The 15,721-nt window shown below is 37.9% G+C and overlaps 2 protein-coding genes across 6 annotated transcripts; one reads left to right on the top strand and one right to left on the bottom strand.

Annotated features, from left to right (window-relative positions):
• The first annotated feature begins 1,180 nt into the window (after positions 1-1,180).
• Positions 1,181-6,911, top strand: LOC113693950 (protein SIEL-like). Its single transcript, XM_027212742.2, has 8 exons — positions 1,181-2,202; positions 2,349-2,429; positions 2,640-2,873; positions 3,044-3,235; positions 3,657-3,797; positions 4,025-4,114; positions 4,752-5,251; positions 5,730-6,911. Exons 1-8 carry the CDS (start codon positions 1,522-1,524, stop codon positions 6,640-6,642), a joined length of 2,832 nt encoding a protein of 943 aa, XP_027068543.2. The 5' UTR covers positions 1,181-1,521; the 3' UTR covers positions 6,643-6,911.
• Positions 6,851-13,952, bottom strand: LOC113693951 (uncharacterized). Of its 5 annotated transcripts, none has more exons than XM_027212747.2 (11): positions 13,807-13,952; positions 11,837-12,012; positions 11,428-11,609; positions 10,775-11,335; positions 10,601-10,678; positions 9,628-9,952; positions 9,342-9,541; positions 8,627-8,703; positions 8,381-8,482; positions 7,538-7,724; positions 6,851-7,453 (listed from the first exon to the last, which is right to left on the bottom strand). In XM_027212747.2, exons 2-11 carry the CDS (start codon positions 12,009-12,011, stop codon positions 7,358-7,360), a joined length of 1,983 nt encoding a protein of 660 aa, XP_027068548.1. In that variant the 5' UTR covers position 12,012; positions 13,807-13,952; the 3' UTR covers positions 6,851-7,357. The 5 variants fall into 5 exon arrangements, with proteins under 5 accessions (XP_027068548.1, XP_071907931.1, XP_071907929.1 ...); XM_072051830.1 differs by lacking the exon at positions 13,807-13,952 and adding an exon at positions 13,296-13,736; XM_072051828.1 differs by lacking the exon at positions 13,807-13,952 and adding an exon at positions 12,744-13,191.
• Between the last annotated feature and the right edge of the window lie 1,769 nt (positions 13,953-15,721).

The raw sequence follows: 15,721 nt of genomic DNA, 5'->3' as shown, positions 1-15,721 counted from the left end.
AAGATTTTTCCTAATCAAACATTGTATCCATCATTTCCATTCTTCTAATTCCTGACTTCAAAGTGCGACGGCGACGCCATCTCCTTCTCTAGTTCGAATTTGATAATTCAACTTAGGCTCCGTTTGATAACATTGAATTTGAATTATGAATTCTGAATACTGAAATAATTAATTTGCTGAATTTTAAGCACTGAAAAGAGATATATGAATGTCTGAATCTTAATGTTGAATCTATTTATACTGTTTGATAAATATTCATAACTTAATACTTAATAAGTTAAATTGTACAATTTTGCCCTTCTATCTTTTAATCAAAAAAGGAAATAGAACCTATGATTTAATTAATTTAAAATTGTTAGGTATGAAAATAACAATGATTGTGAAAAGCAATGCATACAATGACAATGTCTCTTTGTGTGGGAAAAGGGTATGGTTTCATCATTTTGAGAATGGGAAAACGAGCTTTTAATACTCCAAAAGCACGTTCAATTACATTTCTCAATCTTACATGTGCTTGGTTAAAGCGTTCTTATTTTGATCTTGGACGAGAAGCATTTCGAAAATCAGACAACCAATATCTAATATTTCGATATAGTGTCATAAAGTCACGTGTGTGTGGATAAGCTACATCACATAAATAATATTTATCTGCACAATATATATATATATATATATATCAAAATATAAATGTTTGTGGATGAAAATTACTGCAAAAAAATACTATTGTTAAAAAAAAATTTAAATAGAGAATATCAGCTTGTTTTGTTTAATTAGATAAGGATTTTGAATAGGAAATATTATGTTGTTTAATTAGATAAGGATTTTGAATGTAATTAACAAACAGGAATATTTTTTGTAGATAAGATAAAGTAGTTAAAGTAAATCTCTTGATTCTTATCAAATTAAACATTCAGCTACGATTCTTGGACTAAAAAATATATATACAAATTCAGCACCACTTAATAAGTTTGACAGGTAAAATTTTATTTATCAAACACCCACAACATCTGAATGTCTGAATGAATTCAATTTCAATACTTTTTTATGTTATCAAACAGGCACTTAATCGGGGTCAAACTCCTTCCTGTTGAGTTTTGGCCGGATCTAACTTTTAAGCGAATTGATCCATTTGCAGCCCCAGTGCCATAGCATCACTGTATTTACTATTAGTGATTGATGATTCATGCCACCTACGGAAGGTTGTGGTACAGATGGATATGGAAACCTGCGATTACCGGTCGGAATGGGTAGCGTCACTACCTGTCTGCTGCTATTTATGGGCCTCTTGGCATTAGAGATGCCATGCCCGAAACCAGAAGAAGAAGGTAAAAAGGGGGAAAAAAAAGAGAGTAAAAACCCACAATCGCGTGATATATTATACAGTTGCGTAAAACTGACGATGCCCGATCGAGTAGAAGAAATAGGTACACTAGCAATGGTCATAAAATCGGGGGGGAAAAAAAAGCTAAAAAGTAAAATCCCGGAGTGAATTTTGAGATTGAATGGGCGTGGTTGGGGCTGATGGTGATGGAGCAGCGTCTCCTGGCCGACGCCCAATTCCTACTGCTGGGCAGCCAAACGCATCCCCGCCTTCTATCCTCTCCCCATTCCGCCTTGCAGCCACTGCTGCCTCTCATTACAAGCCCCGGCGCCTCCCTTCCCACCCTATCCTCTCTCCTCAAAACCCTAACTCTTCAGCTCCAGTGCACCACCACCACCCACCTCCCCCGAATCGTACTCGCCCTCCTATCTGCCCTCTCTGACCACCATCCCGACCTCCGCCGCGAAATTTCCCTCGCTGTCCGTGCATTCGCCCTCCGCCTCCTTCCTTTCTCTCCATCTTCCTCCTTCGCTCATTCCCTCGCCATCCTCTTTAAGGATGCTGACACTTCCAGTGATGTCACCGACGAACCGACGTTCCTTTCCATTTGCTTTCGCCCGTGTAAAGCTTCCTTAAGGCGCTGGCTGCTTCAGAATGTGGATAAATTTTGCGTCAGGCCGTCGGTGTTGATCGCGGTCCTTTTAGGGTTCACCAAGGATCCGTATCCGTTAACCAGGAAAGCCGCCCTGGATGGTTTGGTTTGGCTCTCCGATAAGTTCGTTGCGGTGGAGGATCAGAGCCTGCTTCAGTGTTGCTATTTTTCCGCCGCTGAGCTTCTCTTTGATGCAGAGGATTCCGTCAGATGCTCTGCAGTTCGCACTGTAATTTATTCTTCATGATAATTCAAGCACTTACTATTTTGTCAACTTGATAGTTGTTCTTTCTCAAACTATTATCATTTTGGAATTTGACAAATTTTTATTTTTATTTTGCTAATAACTTCCTTTTATTGTTATAATACTCTTAGGTTAGCGAGTGGGGACTGTTACTTGTGGAGTCCAACCAAGACAAGTGTAAAATTGATTGGTCTGATGCTTTGTTTGTTCAGGTGGGTTTCTTTATACAATTTTCTTTTCTTCTTCCTTTGTTGTTAATATAAATTGGACAATGAAAATGATATTGATAGTTTTACAAGTATAACTAAGCAGTCTGCAGCCTGCATGTTCGACAATCTTTTGTTGGTGGTGTGGGCCGAATGGCATTATTTGATATCTTATTCATTGCGGATCTTTCTCACTATTGTGATCACATGTTATAGCTTTGCTCAATGGTGAGGGACATGAGCATGAAGGTCAGAACTGAAGCTTTTGATGCCCTCGCAAAGGTTCCAATGGTTTCGCAGAATGTTTTATTGCTGACACTAACTAAGAAAGCTACATCCGCCACAAAAGAAATAACTTTTCCAGGCCGTTACGCTGCAAAAATATGCAAATTGCCAGCATCAGCCGCAGCTTTTGCTTTTATTCATGGCCTGGAGGATGAATTCTTTGAGGTAAGGCTTACATGCTCTGTTCTTGGTCCTTACAACTTCAGGAATAAAGCATATGCTGCTCACGCCTAGCATCTACCTCATAGTGAGTCCACCATGCCCTGTTTTTCACTGATCAGAGGAATTTTGCTGGAAAGGATGTCTAATTACAACAATATTTGCTTGCATTGAAGGTAAGAAGATCTGCGTGCTGTGCCTTGCGTACATTCGCCATTGCTTATGGTGATTTTGCATGCGAGGCTGTAAATCTCTTGATGGATATGCTTAATGATGATTCAGTGGTTGTGCGTTTACTAGCTCTGGAGACGATGCATCATATGGCCATGTATGACTGCCTAAAAGTTCAAGAAGGACACTTGCATATGGTAGCTTTCCATCCCTCCAAAGTCATTGTGTTTATATATCTTCAGTGGTGTATGGGATTAGTGGTTTTCATCTTTCAGTTTTTGTTAATGCCAGACAGGAGCATGTACCTCAATTTACCCTGCCTGTATAATATTAGATCTAGGATTAGGACTTCTTTTGCTTGACTTCTATTGCTGATATTGCATTTATGCAGTTTTGTCAAAGGCTATCTGCAGTTTGATATGATAGTGCCCTCGTACTAAATGGGGGTCTTGGCTGGAGAGTCTGCAATTTTACTGTTTGAAACATAAGCTGTGCACATTTTGCTGTTCATCCACTATTTATGTATTTTAGACGCATCATGTTAACTTATTTACGTACATTTTCTTCAGGAAGGCTGCTTCTGATTCACTGATGTCATGTCCAATATAATCTTTGCAGTTGCTAGGGGCTCTAGCGGATGACTCTACCTTGATAAGATCTGCAGCAATGAAAATTCTTCAATTAATCAGATTGCACAAATTGGCAATGTTTAAGTTATGTTTTGAAGGCCTTGTGAGAAACTTGGAATTGTATCCACAGGTAATCTCATAAAGAGGCTTTTCTTCCCTTGGTCATGACTGGCTATGTAGGTTGTGTGGTGTAATTTCAAAACCTTTCTATATCATCTGCGTCTAGATTGCTACTTAAACTAACGCAGTTATTAATTTAAATAATCCCCAATAAGGTATTGATATATGGATTTCTTGCTATTTCACCTTATCATTATCTTGTCTTTCTTATAAGCCTTTCATTTGCTAATCTTTCAGGATGAAGCTGATTTGCTTTCTGTTTTGCTCAATATTGGGCAAAATCATGGGTGGTTTGTCGCCCACCTTATCCAGGAAAATACAGAAAAGGTAACAATGTTGTTCGTATATTGTGCTACAAATCCTCAAATTAATTCTATATTACTCAGTTTTGGTCGTCATACTTTTCTAACATAATCTGTGCTTACAATGTTGGAATGCTATTGTTGACTTGGATGTGCTATGCCATGGTATCATGAGATAAAAAAGGTCAAGTACTGTAGCTTTTCTCAAGTTGTTACCTGTGCATGAGTACCTAGTCTCTCTCTCTCTCTCTCTCACACACACACGCACGCACACACACACACACGTATTTATGGGATTCACACTTTTTTCATAAAGTCTTATTAAGCTAAGTGGAATTAGTAATAAAGCAATATAATGTCTTTTACTCGCGGTGACATATATTCCTGTTGCAAATGCATGGCTAGCATTATGCATGCAGATTAAGGGGTTTAAGCGTTTGCAAGGGTTTGTCTCACTAGTACTGCTTATGCTTCATGTTGAAGTTTCTTGCTGTAAAGGTTGAAAATCTCTAATATGACTGCTGCAAATATGAATTTAATAAGATAGTAATCTGCAGTACTTGTATTTTAAACTTTGCTTGCCAAAGACAAACTTCTGTTTGATTGTTGATCTCATACAAAATATGTCAATGTGCTGATAGTCATGTATGCATATGCATCAGATAGAACCTTCTGTTGGAGGGAGATTGGGATTTGAGAGCGCAAGAATTGTTGCCTTGTTGGTGCTGGCCATCTCTGCCCCAGTCTCAATTGAACGAGGCATATGCAGTATTCCACCGAGGATGTACTCTTATGCAGTTACTTTACTGGGGAGAATTTCTGATGCTTTGATTGGTACTTTGAACCAGAATGACCTTCTGTCTCATCTTTCGCGTTGCAGCCGATTCTCATGTGTTTCCAGTTCTGAGTTTTTCAGAGGAGAAGAGTCAGCTGTCCCTCTGGTGAAAAGTGATACGTCCTTGTATCCAAAAAATGATGGGATTCATGGAAGTTGTTCTCAGAGATTACTGGAACTAGAGAGAGCAGTGCATCCAATTGCTAATTACCCTCTAAAAATGCATGATGAAATGGAAAGTTCTATGGGCAATATCCTTCAAAAGATTCACAGCCTTTGGCCATTAATACGCTGTGGATTTGCAGATGAAGCAACTAGAACTTTAAGGTGGTAATTTTATCGTTCTCTGCTTTCATTGGGGCATAATTATGAGACTTAACAGATTTCTTACTTGCATAGAGAACTTTTTTGGTAGATGGTTGGCTCCAGTCTATTTATCAAAAGGCACTCCTGTCTTAACTTGGGAAAGGAATTATGCCATCAAGATTGTTACTGTTGGCAAATGGATGCATATTATATGCCCCCGCATGGTCTGCTACATCACTGTTTTAGCACTAGATTAAATGTTTGCTCATTCAATATTCTAAGCTTTTGCACAAAATGGCAGCCATACAGTGGAAAATAGATTGAACACACACATGACGCTTATGTATTAATTAACAAATTTCCATTTATCCTGTCCTGAGTTTAAAGTTGATACTTGTAAACAAGCTGTCACGTGTCCTCCTTGCCCAAGCACATACTGCATTCTAGATTATCTCATATTGGTACATCACTGATATGCTTCACTTGTTGGCTCTTGTAGGAGTTGGAAGAAACAGTTGAAGACATTTACTTGTATTTCATCCGAACCCACAGCCGAGTTAGTTTTTGTTTTGCAATATCTGCGCATGATAAAACTGCTTGGAAGGGTATGGATCCGCTGTATGTTTCCTTTGAAGCCCTGCTTTGGGGTGAGGAAATTGGAAGTCTTATTTAGAAAGTTGGAAAGGAGCCTGAAAGAGATGAAGTATAGGTTCCTAGGTTTTAGCAGCGAGCAGGAGTTGCATATTTTAGAGCTAATTCTTGTTACACTTATATTGAAGTTGTCCAATGTCAAAGCCTGCTGTCCAAGTACTAATTTAAAGGAAATAAGTTCTGTAGTTACTCATGTTGAACATCTTGTTGGAGGCAGATCAGTTGAACTCTCCAGCTTTGTGATAGAGCTTCAGAAGATACTGAGGGAAATTGGTCCCTCAACGGCTGTCCTTGAAAATGCACTTCTGCTCCAAAAGTCACTTGAGTACTACACTTTGAGGCAGTTTATGTTTTCTGGAATGCTCGTACATGTGGTAGCTAAACTGGATGTGTACAACAACTACGAAAATCCTCTCCATTACGTTTTAGGTCTCCCTGTCGGCATACCAATTGAAATTACTTTGCGTAACATCTCAAGGGAAAGTCGCATGTGGCTGAAGATGACTTTTAAAGAGACGCTAGCTCAGTTTGTTTACCTGGATTTGCATGGACCAAGCGGGGGTGATGAACGTCGACAATTTACATTTGTTGCACCCTTTTATGGACCCCCTAAAGCGAGGTCCTTCTTACTGAAGATTAGCATTGGAATGGAATGCTCATCTGAGCCTCCTTACCGGTCGAATGTTTGTGGGGGACCGAAACACGAGCTTATTAATATTTCCGGAGATAGTGAAGTGTTTCTTGCTAGGGTTGGTGGATAGAGATTCAAGTTGTATATGGTTTCAGCAAAGTGAATAGCAGTGCATTTTGTGGATTTCTGCTGTTCAGCAAGCAAGAATTAACGGATTATTTTATTGCTGAATCTTCAGATGTTATTCAGCCTGTATTGCAATTGCCATTATTTTAGAGAAATTTTTACGTTGTTGTGAAGTGACTAGATACGCAATTTGATCATCTGGACACCTGCCCTTTTCGAGTGATTATGCATATATAATATTTCTGAGCATGCGTCGCAATTGGTGGTCTGAAATTGGTTTGTAGAAAACGCAATATTCAGATTTCTTGTACATATCCCAAGCGGTGCTACCCCGACAAGCTTCTAGTGATTCAGCCGTAGTGGCATTTTTCTACACTACATGTAAAGCGCAACATAGAAATGGCACATCCTTGCTATCAAACTCCATAAGACTGCGGCATATTTCCAGGATAAACCCATCCAGCCTCACCATCAAGTGAAATAGCGCAATTTCTGAATATCAGAACAAAAGCAAAAGCTCTTGAAGTCCTTATAGTAGAAGCTTTACCGAGATCTCTGCTAAACTGTCAGATGAGGTGAAACAAAAATTTCTTGAAAAACCTCAACATGGTACCAGCCGAGGAAATGCTTCTCCAAGCCTCCTAGGAAAACCTTATAGAACCAATGCATGTCTTGGTTGCAAACGAGTTTTCTGAACTTTCTACATTCTGCAGTAGCATTCAATCTCCTAAAACAATAGCTGAGCAAAAACACCGTCTTCTTGGTGCACTCAAGTTGGTAATTTGCCACCCTTGGCCATCCTTGTAACATTCAATCTGCCATTGAACCAATAGAGAAAGTTAAAATCTTATATTGAAACTCCTATAGAAAGTGAAGACAGTGGAGAAATCCTCAGATACCGTGTCTACAATGTCTCCACCGGTCTTCACTCCGCCAATTACATAGATTGACTCCTTCAGAACAGCAGCAGCTGAATATCCCCTGGAATGGTTCATCGGCTCCCCAGTCATCCATTTTCCAAGCCGAGGGTCAAATATCTCAATGCTTGGCGACATGTCACATTCATCATAGCCTCCCAAGGCATATCTGTCAAAGCAATTATTTGAAAGATTGGCAAATAAAAGTGAGACGTAATGATTCTTTAACATTTTAACAAACCAAGAGTTTTTCGAGCACATACAATATTGATTTAGTTCCAAGTGGGCCATACATCTGTGCCTGCCTGGCAACTATTACTGAATTCCATTTGCTTTCTATGTCAGACATGATATTATGTTCAACTTCAAGTAACAAAAACAGATTTCCCAAGCTAAACAAGGCAAATGAACATTTTAACAGTGAACACAATGGGCGGATGTCGTTCATCCAAATAAAGGCCAACTAGACAACAATTCAATCTTTCAAGATAGGTTCTCTAAGCCAGCTGTAAGTTTGTTACTTTTCTTGAACAATCTTTTAAAGAATAGTCAAGGTCTGTAAAATGTTGAATACCCAAACAGATGAAAAGCTTGTCAGCATTACAGCAAAAGCCCATTTGTTATTCCATCCTCTCCCAAAAACTTGCCTCCAACACCACAAAATGTGTCAATCCCTAGTACTAAGAACATAATTTCTTTATTTGAGTACGAAGGATGGCTCAATTTTAATCAGTTGGCAAAGATGAGATGAGAGGGCTTGAAATGCAAAAATAACAAGCACAACCAGTGATATGTCAGAATTGGAGAAAAAAGAAACAAACTTACATCTTTTCATTCATAACGACTACTGAGTGACAGCCCCTCTTGGTATTCATACTCTCAATTCTGCTCCAAGAATGTTCCCTGGGATCAAATCTTTCTGCAGATCTGAGAGAGTAGAAATTCCAATAAACAATACAATGGTCAAATTTCAAGAGACTGAAGTACAATTCTGCTTGCCATAATTTTCGTTATGTGAAAGAGATGAATGCTTATAAGTTACACATAAAGAAATAAAATTCTAAAACTTACTTCAAATAATTGTCCCCATCATATCCACCAACAGCGTAGAGAGCACCATTGAGCTCTGCTGCAGCAAGAGCAAATCGCTGGAACATAAGAACATCATTCAGAATGCATAATGTTAGTGCAATTGAAGATGATACAGTGTTTCTAAAACTAACACTACCAAAATCAAATTGACATGATATGAATCCCATAGAACACTAAGGTTACTAAGGCTTGTAACTTCAAAATGTAGGGAGATAAGACAAAGGAAGCACAGCTTTTTATCCATCACTTACAAATCCTTTCATCTGTGTCAGCATGGTGACCTCAAAAGTTAAATTTTTTAGTATAAAAGAAAATATTGTAGGCATTGGATGACTTGTGACTGTTGTACAAGCAAATAGCGTTATTTTAAGATTGAAACATCCGTCTTATCTATGTAACATATATAAGAAATTACAGCTGCAACATACTCAAACTATAAGAAATGAGATCATCAGACAACTAAACCTCCAAGATTCACAATTATGCAAAGCCTATGCCTGTCGTCAAATCTATGTACAGATGAAGCAAGGGCAAGTTACAAAGATCACAGGCGTGCCAAAACCAGTTTCAAGCCTAGGAATTTGAACTTTAAGGGGAAGCTTCAAGAATTCAGGATTTTCATAGTTCTGACCTCAATGACATAAGCTGATAAACTAGTTCATAACTTTGTAACCTGAGAAATTGCATCAATTACCTTTTGTAGCATTGACCTGGTGGGTATCCATCTTCCAACATTTACATCATACATTTCCACATCTGAAAAACAGTCAACCCCATTTCCACCACCAAATGCAAAAATTTTGTTGTCCAAAGTAGCGCCAGCTAAGCTACCTTTCTTCTTATTCAATGATGAGCACAGACTCCATTGATCTTGGGCAAAGTTATATGACTCAACTTCAAAAGAGTAAAAACTAGAAATAAGCAACCAGAGAGATGTGCATATACATGTATCTGCACAGAGAGAGGTAAGTAAGTAATACCCGTGTCAAGCCATGCACTACCAGTTCCACCGCCAAACACATATAGTTCTCCATTTAACTTTGCCACTGAGGAATACGATCGAACAGAACTCATTGGCTTAAGAGATTTCAAGACATCATGTGAAGGAGAAAACAAATCCAATGCTGATGACCACAATACACCATCATATCCACCCACGAGAAATATTGATTCATCAAGGTCCAAGTGGAAGTCATCACATGACTTGATTCCTGTTCCATCCACATGCACCAGGGAAGTATTTGACCTTGACTCCAACATCATAAACCTACACTTTAGTTGGCTGATTTCTTTTTCTGCCTCTAGCTGAAATGCCACATAGGTAACAGTAATGTAAGCAAGTGCATGGATAAACATGCAAGTCAGGGTTGAATCTCCATTGTAATCAAGCATATGCTCCTGAGATCAAGTGATAGATTTGACAACTAATGCACCAAAATAACCCCAAATCTCATCCTATATTCAGTGCCTATGGAGACATCAAGGAGTATACATCATAAAAGAATATGTAATGTAGCAAAGAAAACTTCAACCAATGGGCAAACAGTGCTAGCAAATATCACTAAAATGCGCATAAATACTCCCGACAGGCATCAATGTTCCTCATTTACAGGTCAGATTTAGATAATTATACAGTCTTTGATTATTTATTTATGACGTAGACACCATAAGTGATTCCCATCATTATCTTGAACTACAAAACATATTTGTCGAACAACTCACAAAATAGATACTCGATGTCCGATATGTATATAACATCTAAGAAAATTGGTCCTGAACTAAATGTTAATCACACAGATCTCCACCCTTTAACTCTATAATGAAAAGTTCATATATCAGTCAAATCAATCCAAGAAGTCATTGTGAGAAACTTCCCTACCATTGGATAGTGAATCCAATAGTCAGAAAAACATTGGGAGAGATGAAGACTCTTAATTTATCATAAGAGAATACCAGTTTCTGTTCCATACGATTTGCCTTTTGGATTTGCTCTTCTTTGAAAGCCATTAGCTCTTTCATTCCTTCAAGCATCTGCATCAAGAGAAATCAATAAGACTGTATCGAGTGCAATCAAATAGAACATGTATTCTGTTGAAAGAGAGTAGGAACTATACAAAGATCAAATACCTGAGCCACCAGTGATGGATCAGACAAGTCATAAGAAATTACAGGATTATTTTTATTCTTCTTCCCTGAAAATTCTGCCAGCAATGATTCTTGCCCCAATTTCTCATCTCTGGCAGTGGCAATTTCTCCTACATGTCCCCTCATAGGTGCATCTGAGGACTCAAGATTAATAGCTAGCTCTTTTAGTTTCAAGTAGATGATGTCTTTTGCATCTCTATCTGATTCTTGATTACCCAGGGATGACTCTAGTAGCTGGCAGTTACCAGGATCAGGGGAGTTGACAAACTTGTTCCTTAAGACTGGTTGCTCATAAGCTCCGTTTTCCTCTCTCTTCTCGTTAGAAGTTAAACCATACAACGCATTCCTCCATTTCGCTGTGTTTTGTGGTACAAATGTACTAGGAGCAATTGCCATTGCAGAGAGTTTTGCCATCAATCTACGTGCTTGAGTATGATCGAGCTCAAACCAGAAATGGCTTACATTATAATAGTTGTCCAGAATTATAGGCTTGAACTGGTCTTCTAGCAGTGGTTGACACTGCAGCCTTATACGTATTTGAACCTTCAGTAAAATTGAAAACTTAATCAACTATGCAAGTATGTCCAAAATAAACAAATAACTCAATGTAATAATAGACAATTGCAAAATAGTACTTGGGCAGGATATGGTGTTCTCTCAGAACCATCTGGTGTCCATGCATAGGGATTTATATTCATTTGTCCACAACTAGCAGCCTCAAAGATGCCATGAAGCTTCCTGTCAGTGTAATTGAACAGAAATAGTGGCAGACCTGGATCAATGTTCTTTACATACAAGAAATGCTGAGCTGGCAAGCCTGTCAGAACGAATATAATAATGAGTGTGCGAGTTTGAATGCATGAAAGAGAAAAGACGGAAATCATTCGGAGAAGGGAGAAAAACAAAACCAGTAATGAAATACATGAATGTGAAAAGATCACTTGCCCAAAACATTAAAAGCCATAAACTTCTCTTTCTTCATAATTATCACCTCAATCAATCAATAAAAATGTGAATGTGAAAGACCACAACTTACGAACATACCAAAGATCTGTTTCGAAAGACATTCTTTAAACGTGTTGTTCTTGCAACCAAATATGACACCACCAAGGTTGCTCTTTCCCAAATTCCTTGCAAAATAAGTAGTGGCTGGCTGTTTCATTTTGGGAAGCAAATTGTCATTCAACTGGAAGTTTTCTTGTTTTCTTCCTACGCCCATCCTGTAAGTCCAGATTGATAAATTGTCAGATAAAGAAACAAACATGAACGTTTTCTGTACTTATTGTCTCCGTAACAATCAACATTGCTATGACTGAACACTAAAACGGAAAAACCCCTAATTACGTTGACATTCAATTCACATTCTTTTCCCTTTTCTTGGTGCAATATATGTAAATTCGCAATAAAGGCGTTCTACAATGCTGAGTATATACTACAACTTCCATAAGTCCAAGTGAAACAAAAAGCCCATCCTAAGAAGTTCAATCAATGCGTATTTGCTTCAAACACACACGTACGGATGCATGATAGGGAAATCCATGTCACTCGGCTCCTGCCCTTTCAGGCAACAGCAAGGGTCAGGAATATGCATCCTTGGATCGGAACTTAAATGAATCTTTAATGCATACCACCATAAACTGCAGGCCACAGTAAAGCAAGTGTGCAGAAGCACTGAGGTTGTATTACATGCTTAAAATAAGATGGTTATCCTGCACGGCTCTAACAACAGAGATTGGAATAAACAATCTTCTGTTTTGCTTGAATCTCTAACATTGCCCTCTCTCAAGACCCTTGTAATGATACTAGAAATAACTTTCTTTTATTGGTTATATCAGTTATATGTTGCATGCATCAATATGTAAATCATCCTGGACCAGATATTGGTTTCTATTTTCTAAGATGGTACAGAAATGAAAAGGAAAATAAGTTTAAACAAAAACTGTTAAACAACCTTCAATTTGTTTCCATAAAAAACATCCATAGTACAGCTGCCTAAAGATCTATTCCACTTCAAGACCCAACTTTGACATACTGTTTATGAATAGGAGAAAGCTTGGTTCATTGCAAAAACATCTGCTCAATGTTAAAGGTCACGGGCTTAATTCAAATCTATCATCCCTCGAATCCAACTCTCCCAAACCTAAATAAAGAATGGTATAACAACTAGAATGTCCACAAAGAATGGTAGCTGTAGTTTTTATTAATCTTTGAATCCAAGCAGCAATGTTCTTGGAGCCTTCAGCAAAGTAGGAGATTAAACCTCAAACCTAAGAAAAACTATTTTTATAGACACAAAAATCTCCATAACCTGGAATATTCAGGGTTACAGTCAAACGAGGACGTCGTAAAACCTTTTTTGCTGATTCTGAAACGATCTATAGACAATTGTATTTTAGGGGAAAAAAAAAAAAAAACAGTCCTAGAGGCAAGTAATCAATCGCAGAAATTGACACTATATATTGTAAGGCCCATTTCCTCTTATGGGCAGAAGGAAAAGACGTACTTTATTTACAAATAAGATTTCATAAATACAGACGTCAATGAGAAAAAAGATAGGCGCCGTCGGAAAACCATCAGCTTGATGATCTGATGCTACCATTCACATTGCGCACCATTGCTTAATCAAAAAAGGGAAGCAAAAGAATAACAGATCCGCGATTTCACTGCCAGTACAAGGCTCAAAACCCCAGTTATAGTATTCTCATTTAGCATTCATTTCCTACTAGTATTTTATAGTAATAATCCAAAAGGGAAAGAAAAAAAAATGGTAACCAATAGAACTTCCACACGACTTATCAGATATGCCAATATGCATCAAGAAAACAATTAAGGAAGGGGGAGGGGGGTGGAGTGGAGAAACAGTTCGCTTTTAAAAAAATGGAAAACCGGAATATATATATATATCCTAAGATGCAATTATACATGGAAAAAGAAAAGAAATTAGGCAGAAAAACAATAAATGGTAGCGGGATGTGTTATAACGTGAGAGTGCATAGACTGTGGGAAGAGAGAACCTGGAATGAAGAATGCGGGACGATGGAGAGAGAGAGAGTAGTAAAAGAAAGGCCGAATGGGAGGAGGAATAAAAAGGGGAGGTTGTCGCTGTCAGAAATTGGACGCGGGAAATGTTGACAGGCCAACTGCGACGGTTTGTTTACTGTTTACTCGACTAATTACTGGCAATACTCTCAAGTCCCAAGTCCCAGCTATACATACATATATATACGTTTGCAGGGTTTGAGTCAATAACAAACTGGTATTGTAAAGAATAATAAATAAATAAATAAAAGGGAAGGTTAAAAAGGTAAAGACATTTTATAAATATTGCAAAACATAATACAACTATGAGTGTGCATTTGGTAAAACATTCTATTTATTACTACTACATTAAATAGATGAGCCGTCCATTCCCCAACACTTGGAGCTTTGGAGCAAAGGTTTTTCTGCTGACATGATGGATGAGTGAGAGAGTCTGAGAGAGAGGGTACCTGTTGTATTCTCTAGAATTGATCTAGGGCTGTCAACGGGCCGGGTCCTGGCCGGAATTCATTATTCTGGACCCGGACCCGAATTACTATGCCGGATCCGGACCCGACCCGTTTACCCGACGGGTCTTTTATTCTACGTCCCGGATCCGGATCCGGGTCTATCCGAACAAATTTACCAAATTTTATAATTTCTAATAAAAATGAGAAAAAAATATATTTGTAAACTAATTTCTAACTAATGCAAAGAAAAAATCAAATAAGAAAAGAAATCAAATTAACTTTATTAAAATACATCACCCTAATCAAATTATATTGATAAATATATATTTTTTAAATTATTAATTCATTTATATCCGAATCCGGGTCTAATACGGGCCGGAATACTATATTCCGTATCCGACCCGTTTTTTTTGTTTGACAAAACGGATCCGGATCCGGATCCGGGAAACGGAATTAAATCCCTACCCATACCCGCAATAATTTCACGGATCCGGTCCGGATCCGGGTCTAGACCCGACCCGTTGACAGGCCTAAATTGATCTCCCGTGCGTGCGTAGGCCTGTCAAGGAGTCGGGTCTAGACCCGGATCCGGATTGGATCAATAAAATTATTGCGGGTATGGGTAGGAATTTAATTATATTTTTCGGATTCGGATTCGGATTCGTTTTGTCAAATAAAAAACGGATCGGATACAGAATATAGTATTCCAACCCGTATTAGACCCGGATCCAGATATAAATGAATTAATAATTTAAAAATATATATTTATCAATATAATTTGATTAGGGTGATGTATTTGTGTAAAGTAAATTTGATTTCTTTTCTTATTTGGTTTTTTCTTTGCATTAGTTTACAAATATATTTTTTTCTCATTTTTATTAGAATTTATAAATTTTGCTAAATTTGTGCGGGTAGACCCGACCCGGATCCGGAACATAGAATAAAAAAACCGTCGGATAAACGGGTTGGATCCGTTTCCGGTATAGTAGTTCGGGCACGGGTTCGAAATAATGAATTCCGGCCCGTTGACAGCCCTACCCGTGCGGTCCGTTATTTAAAAAAAAAATAAAAAACTCTCCGGACCAAATTTGGGATTATCGATTTGGTTCTCCGGTGACCAGAGTTTTGATAAACTCAAATTCAGCTTACAAACAAAATAGAGCTTTTGAGTTCGGATTCAAATTTATATTAGTTTTAGGCTCAAATCAAGCTTAACTCGAACTCATAATTCAATATATATATATATATATATATATATATTTAACAATTATGATTCACTATAAATTTATATATAAATTATTTTATAATATATATAATTAAATAGTAACTATTATTATACTATATATTATATATATATATAATTATATACTTATAGACGGGTTGGGCCTTAATCAAACCTGAGCTCAGCAAACCTCAATCTCATCTTACATTTGATTTGGGT

The sequence above is a fragment of the Coffea arabica genome, chromosome 6c (assembly GCF_036785885.1).
Source record: "Coffea arabica cultivar ET-39 chromosome 6c, Coffea Arabica ET-39 HiFi, whole genome shotgun sequence".
Lineage (NCBI taxonomy): Eukaryota > Viridiplantae > Streptophyta > Magnoliopsida > Gentianales > Rubiaceae > Coffea > Coffea arabica.
The sequence above is the reverse complement of the archived record's forward strand: the minus strand, read 5'-3'. Positions and strand labels throughout refer to the sequence as shown.

Bases quoted from the DNA above. Each gene is read 5' to 3' on its own strand.
- LOC113693950 (XM_027212742.2), top strand. From the start codon at position 1,522: ATGGTGATGGAGCAGCGTCTCCTGGCCGACGCCCAATTCCTACTGCTG. The intron at 3,236-3,656 runs GTAGCTTTCCAT...TAATCTTTGCAG, and splicing joins AAGAAGGACACTTGCATATG to TTGCTAGGGGCTCTAGCGGA. The intron at 5,252-5,729 runs GTGGTAATTTTA...TGGCTCTTGTAG, and splicing joins GAAGCAACTAGAACTTTAAG to GAGTTGGAAGAAACAGTTGA.
- LOC113693951 (XM_027212743.2), bottom strand. From the start codon at position 12,383: ATGCATATTCCTGACCCTTGCTGTTGCCTGAAAGGGCAGGAGCCGAGT. The intron at 12,013-12,309 runs GTACGTGTGTGT...CTGGACTTACAG, and splicing joins GATTTCCCTATCATGCATCC to GATGGGCGTAGGAAGAAAAC. The intron at 9,542-9,627 runs GTATTACTTACT...ACTCTTTTGAAG, and splicing joins TAGTGCATGGCTTGACACGG to TTGAGTCATATAACTTTGCC.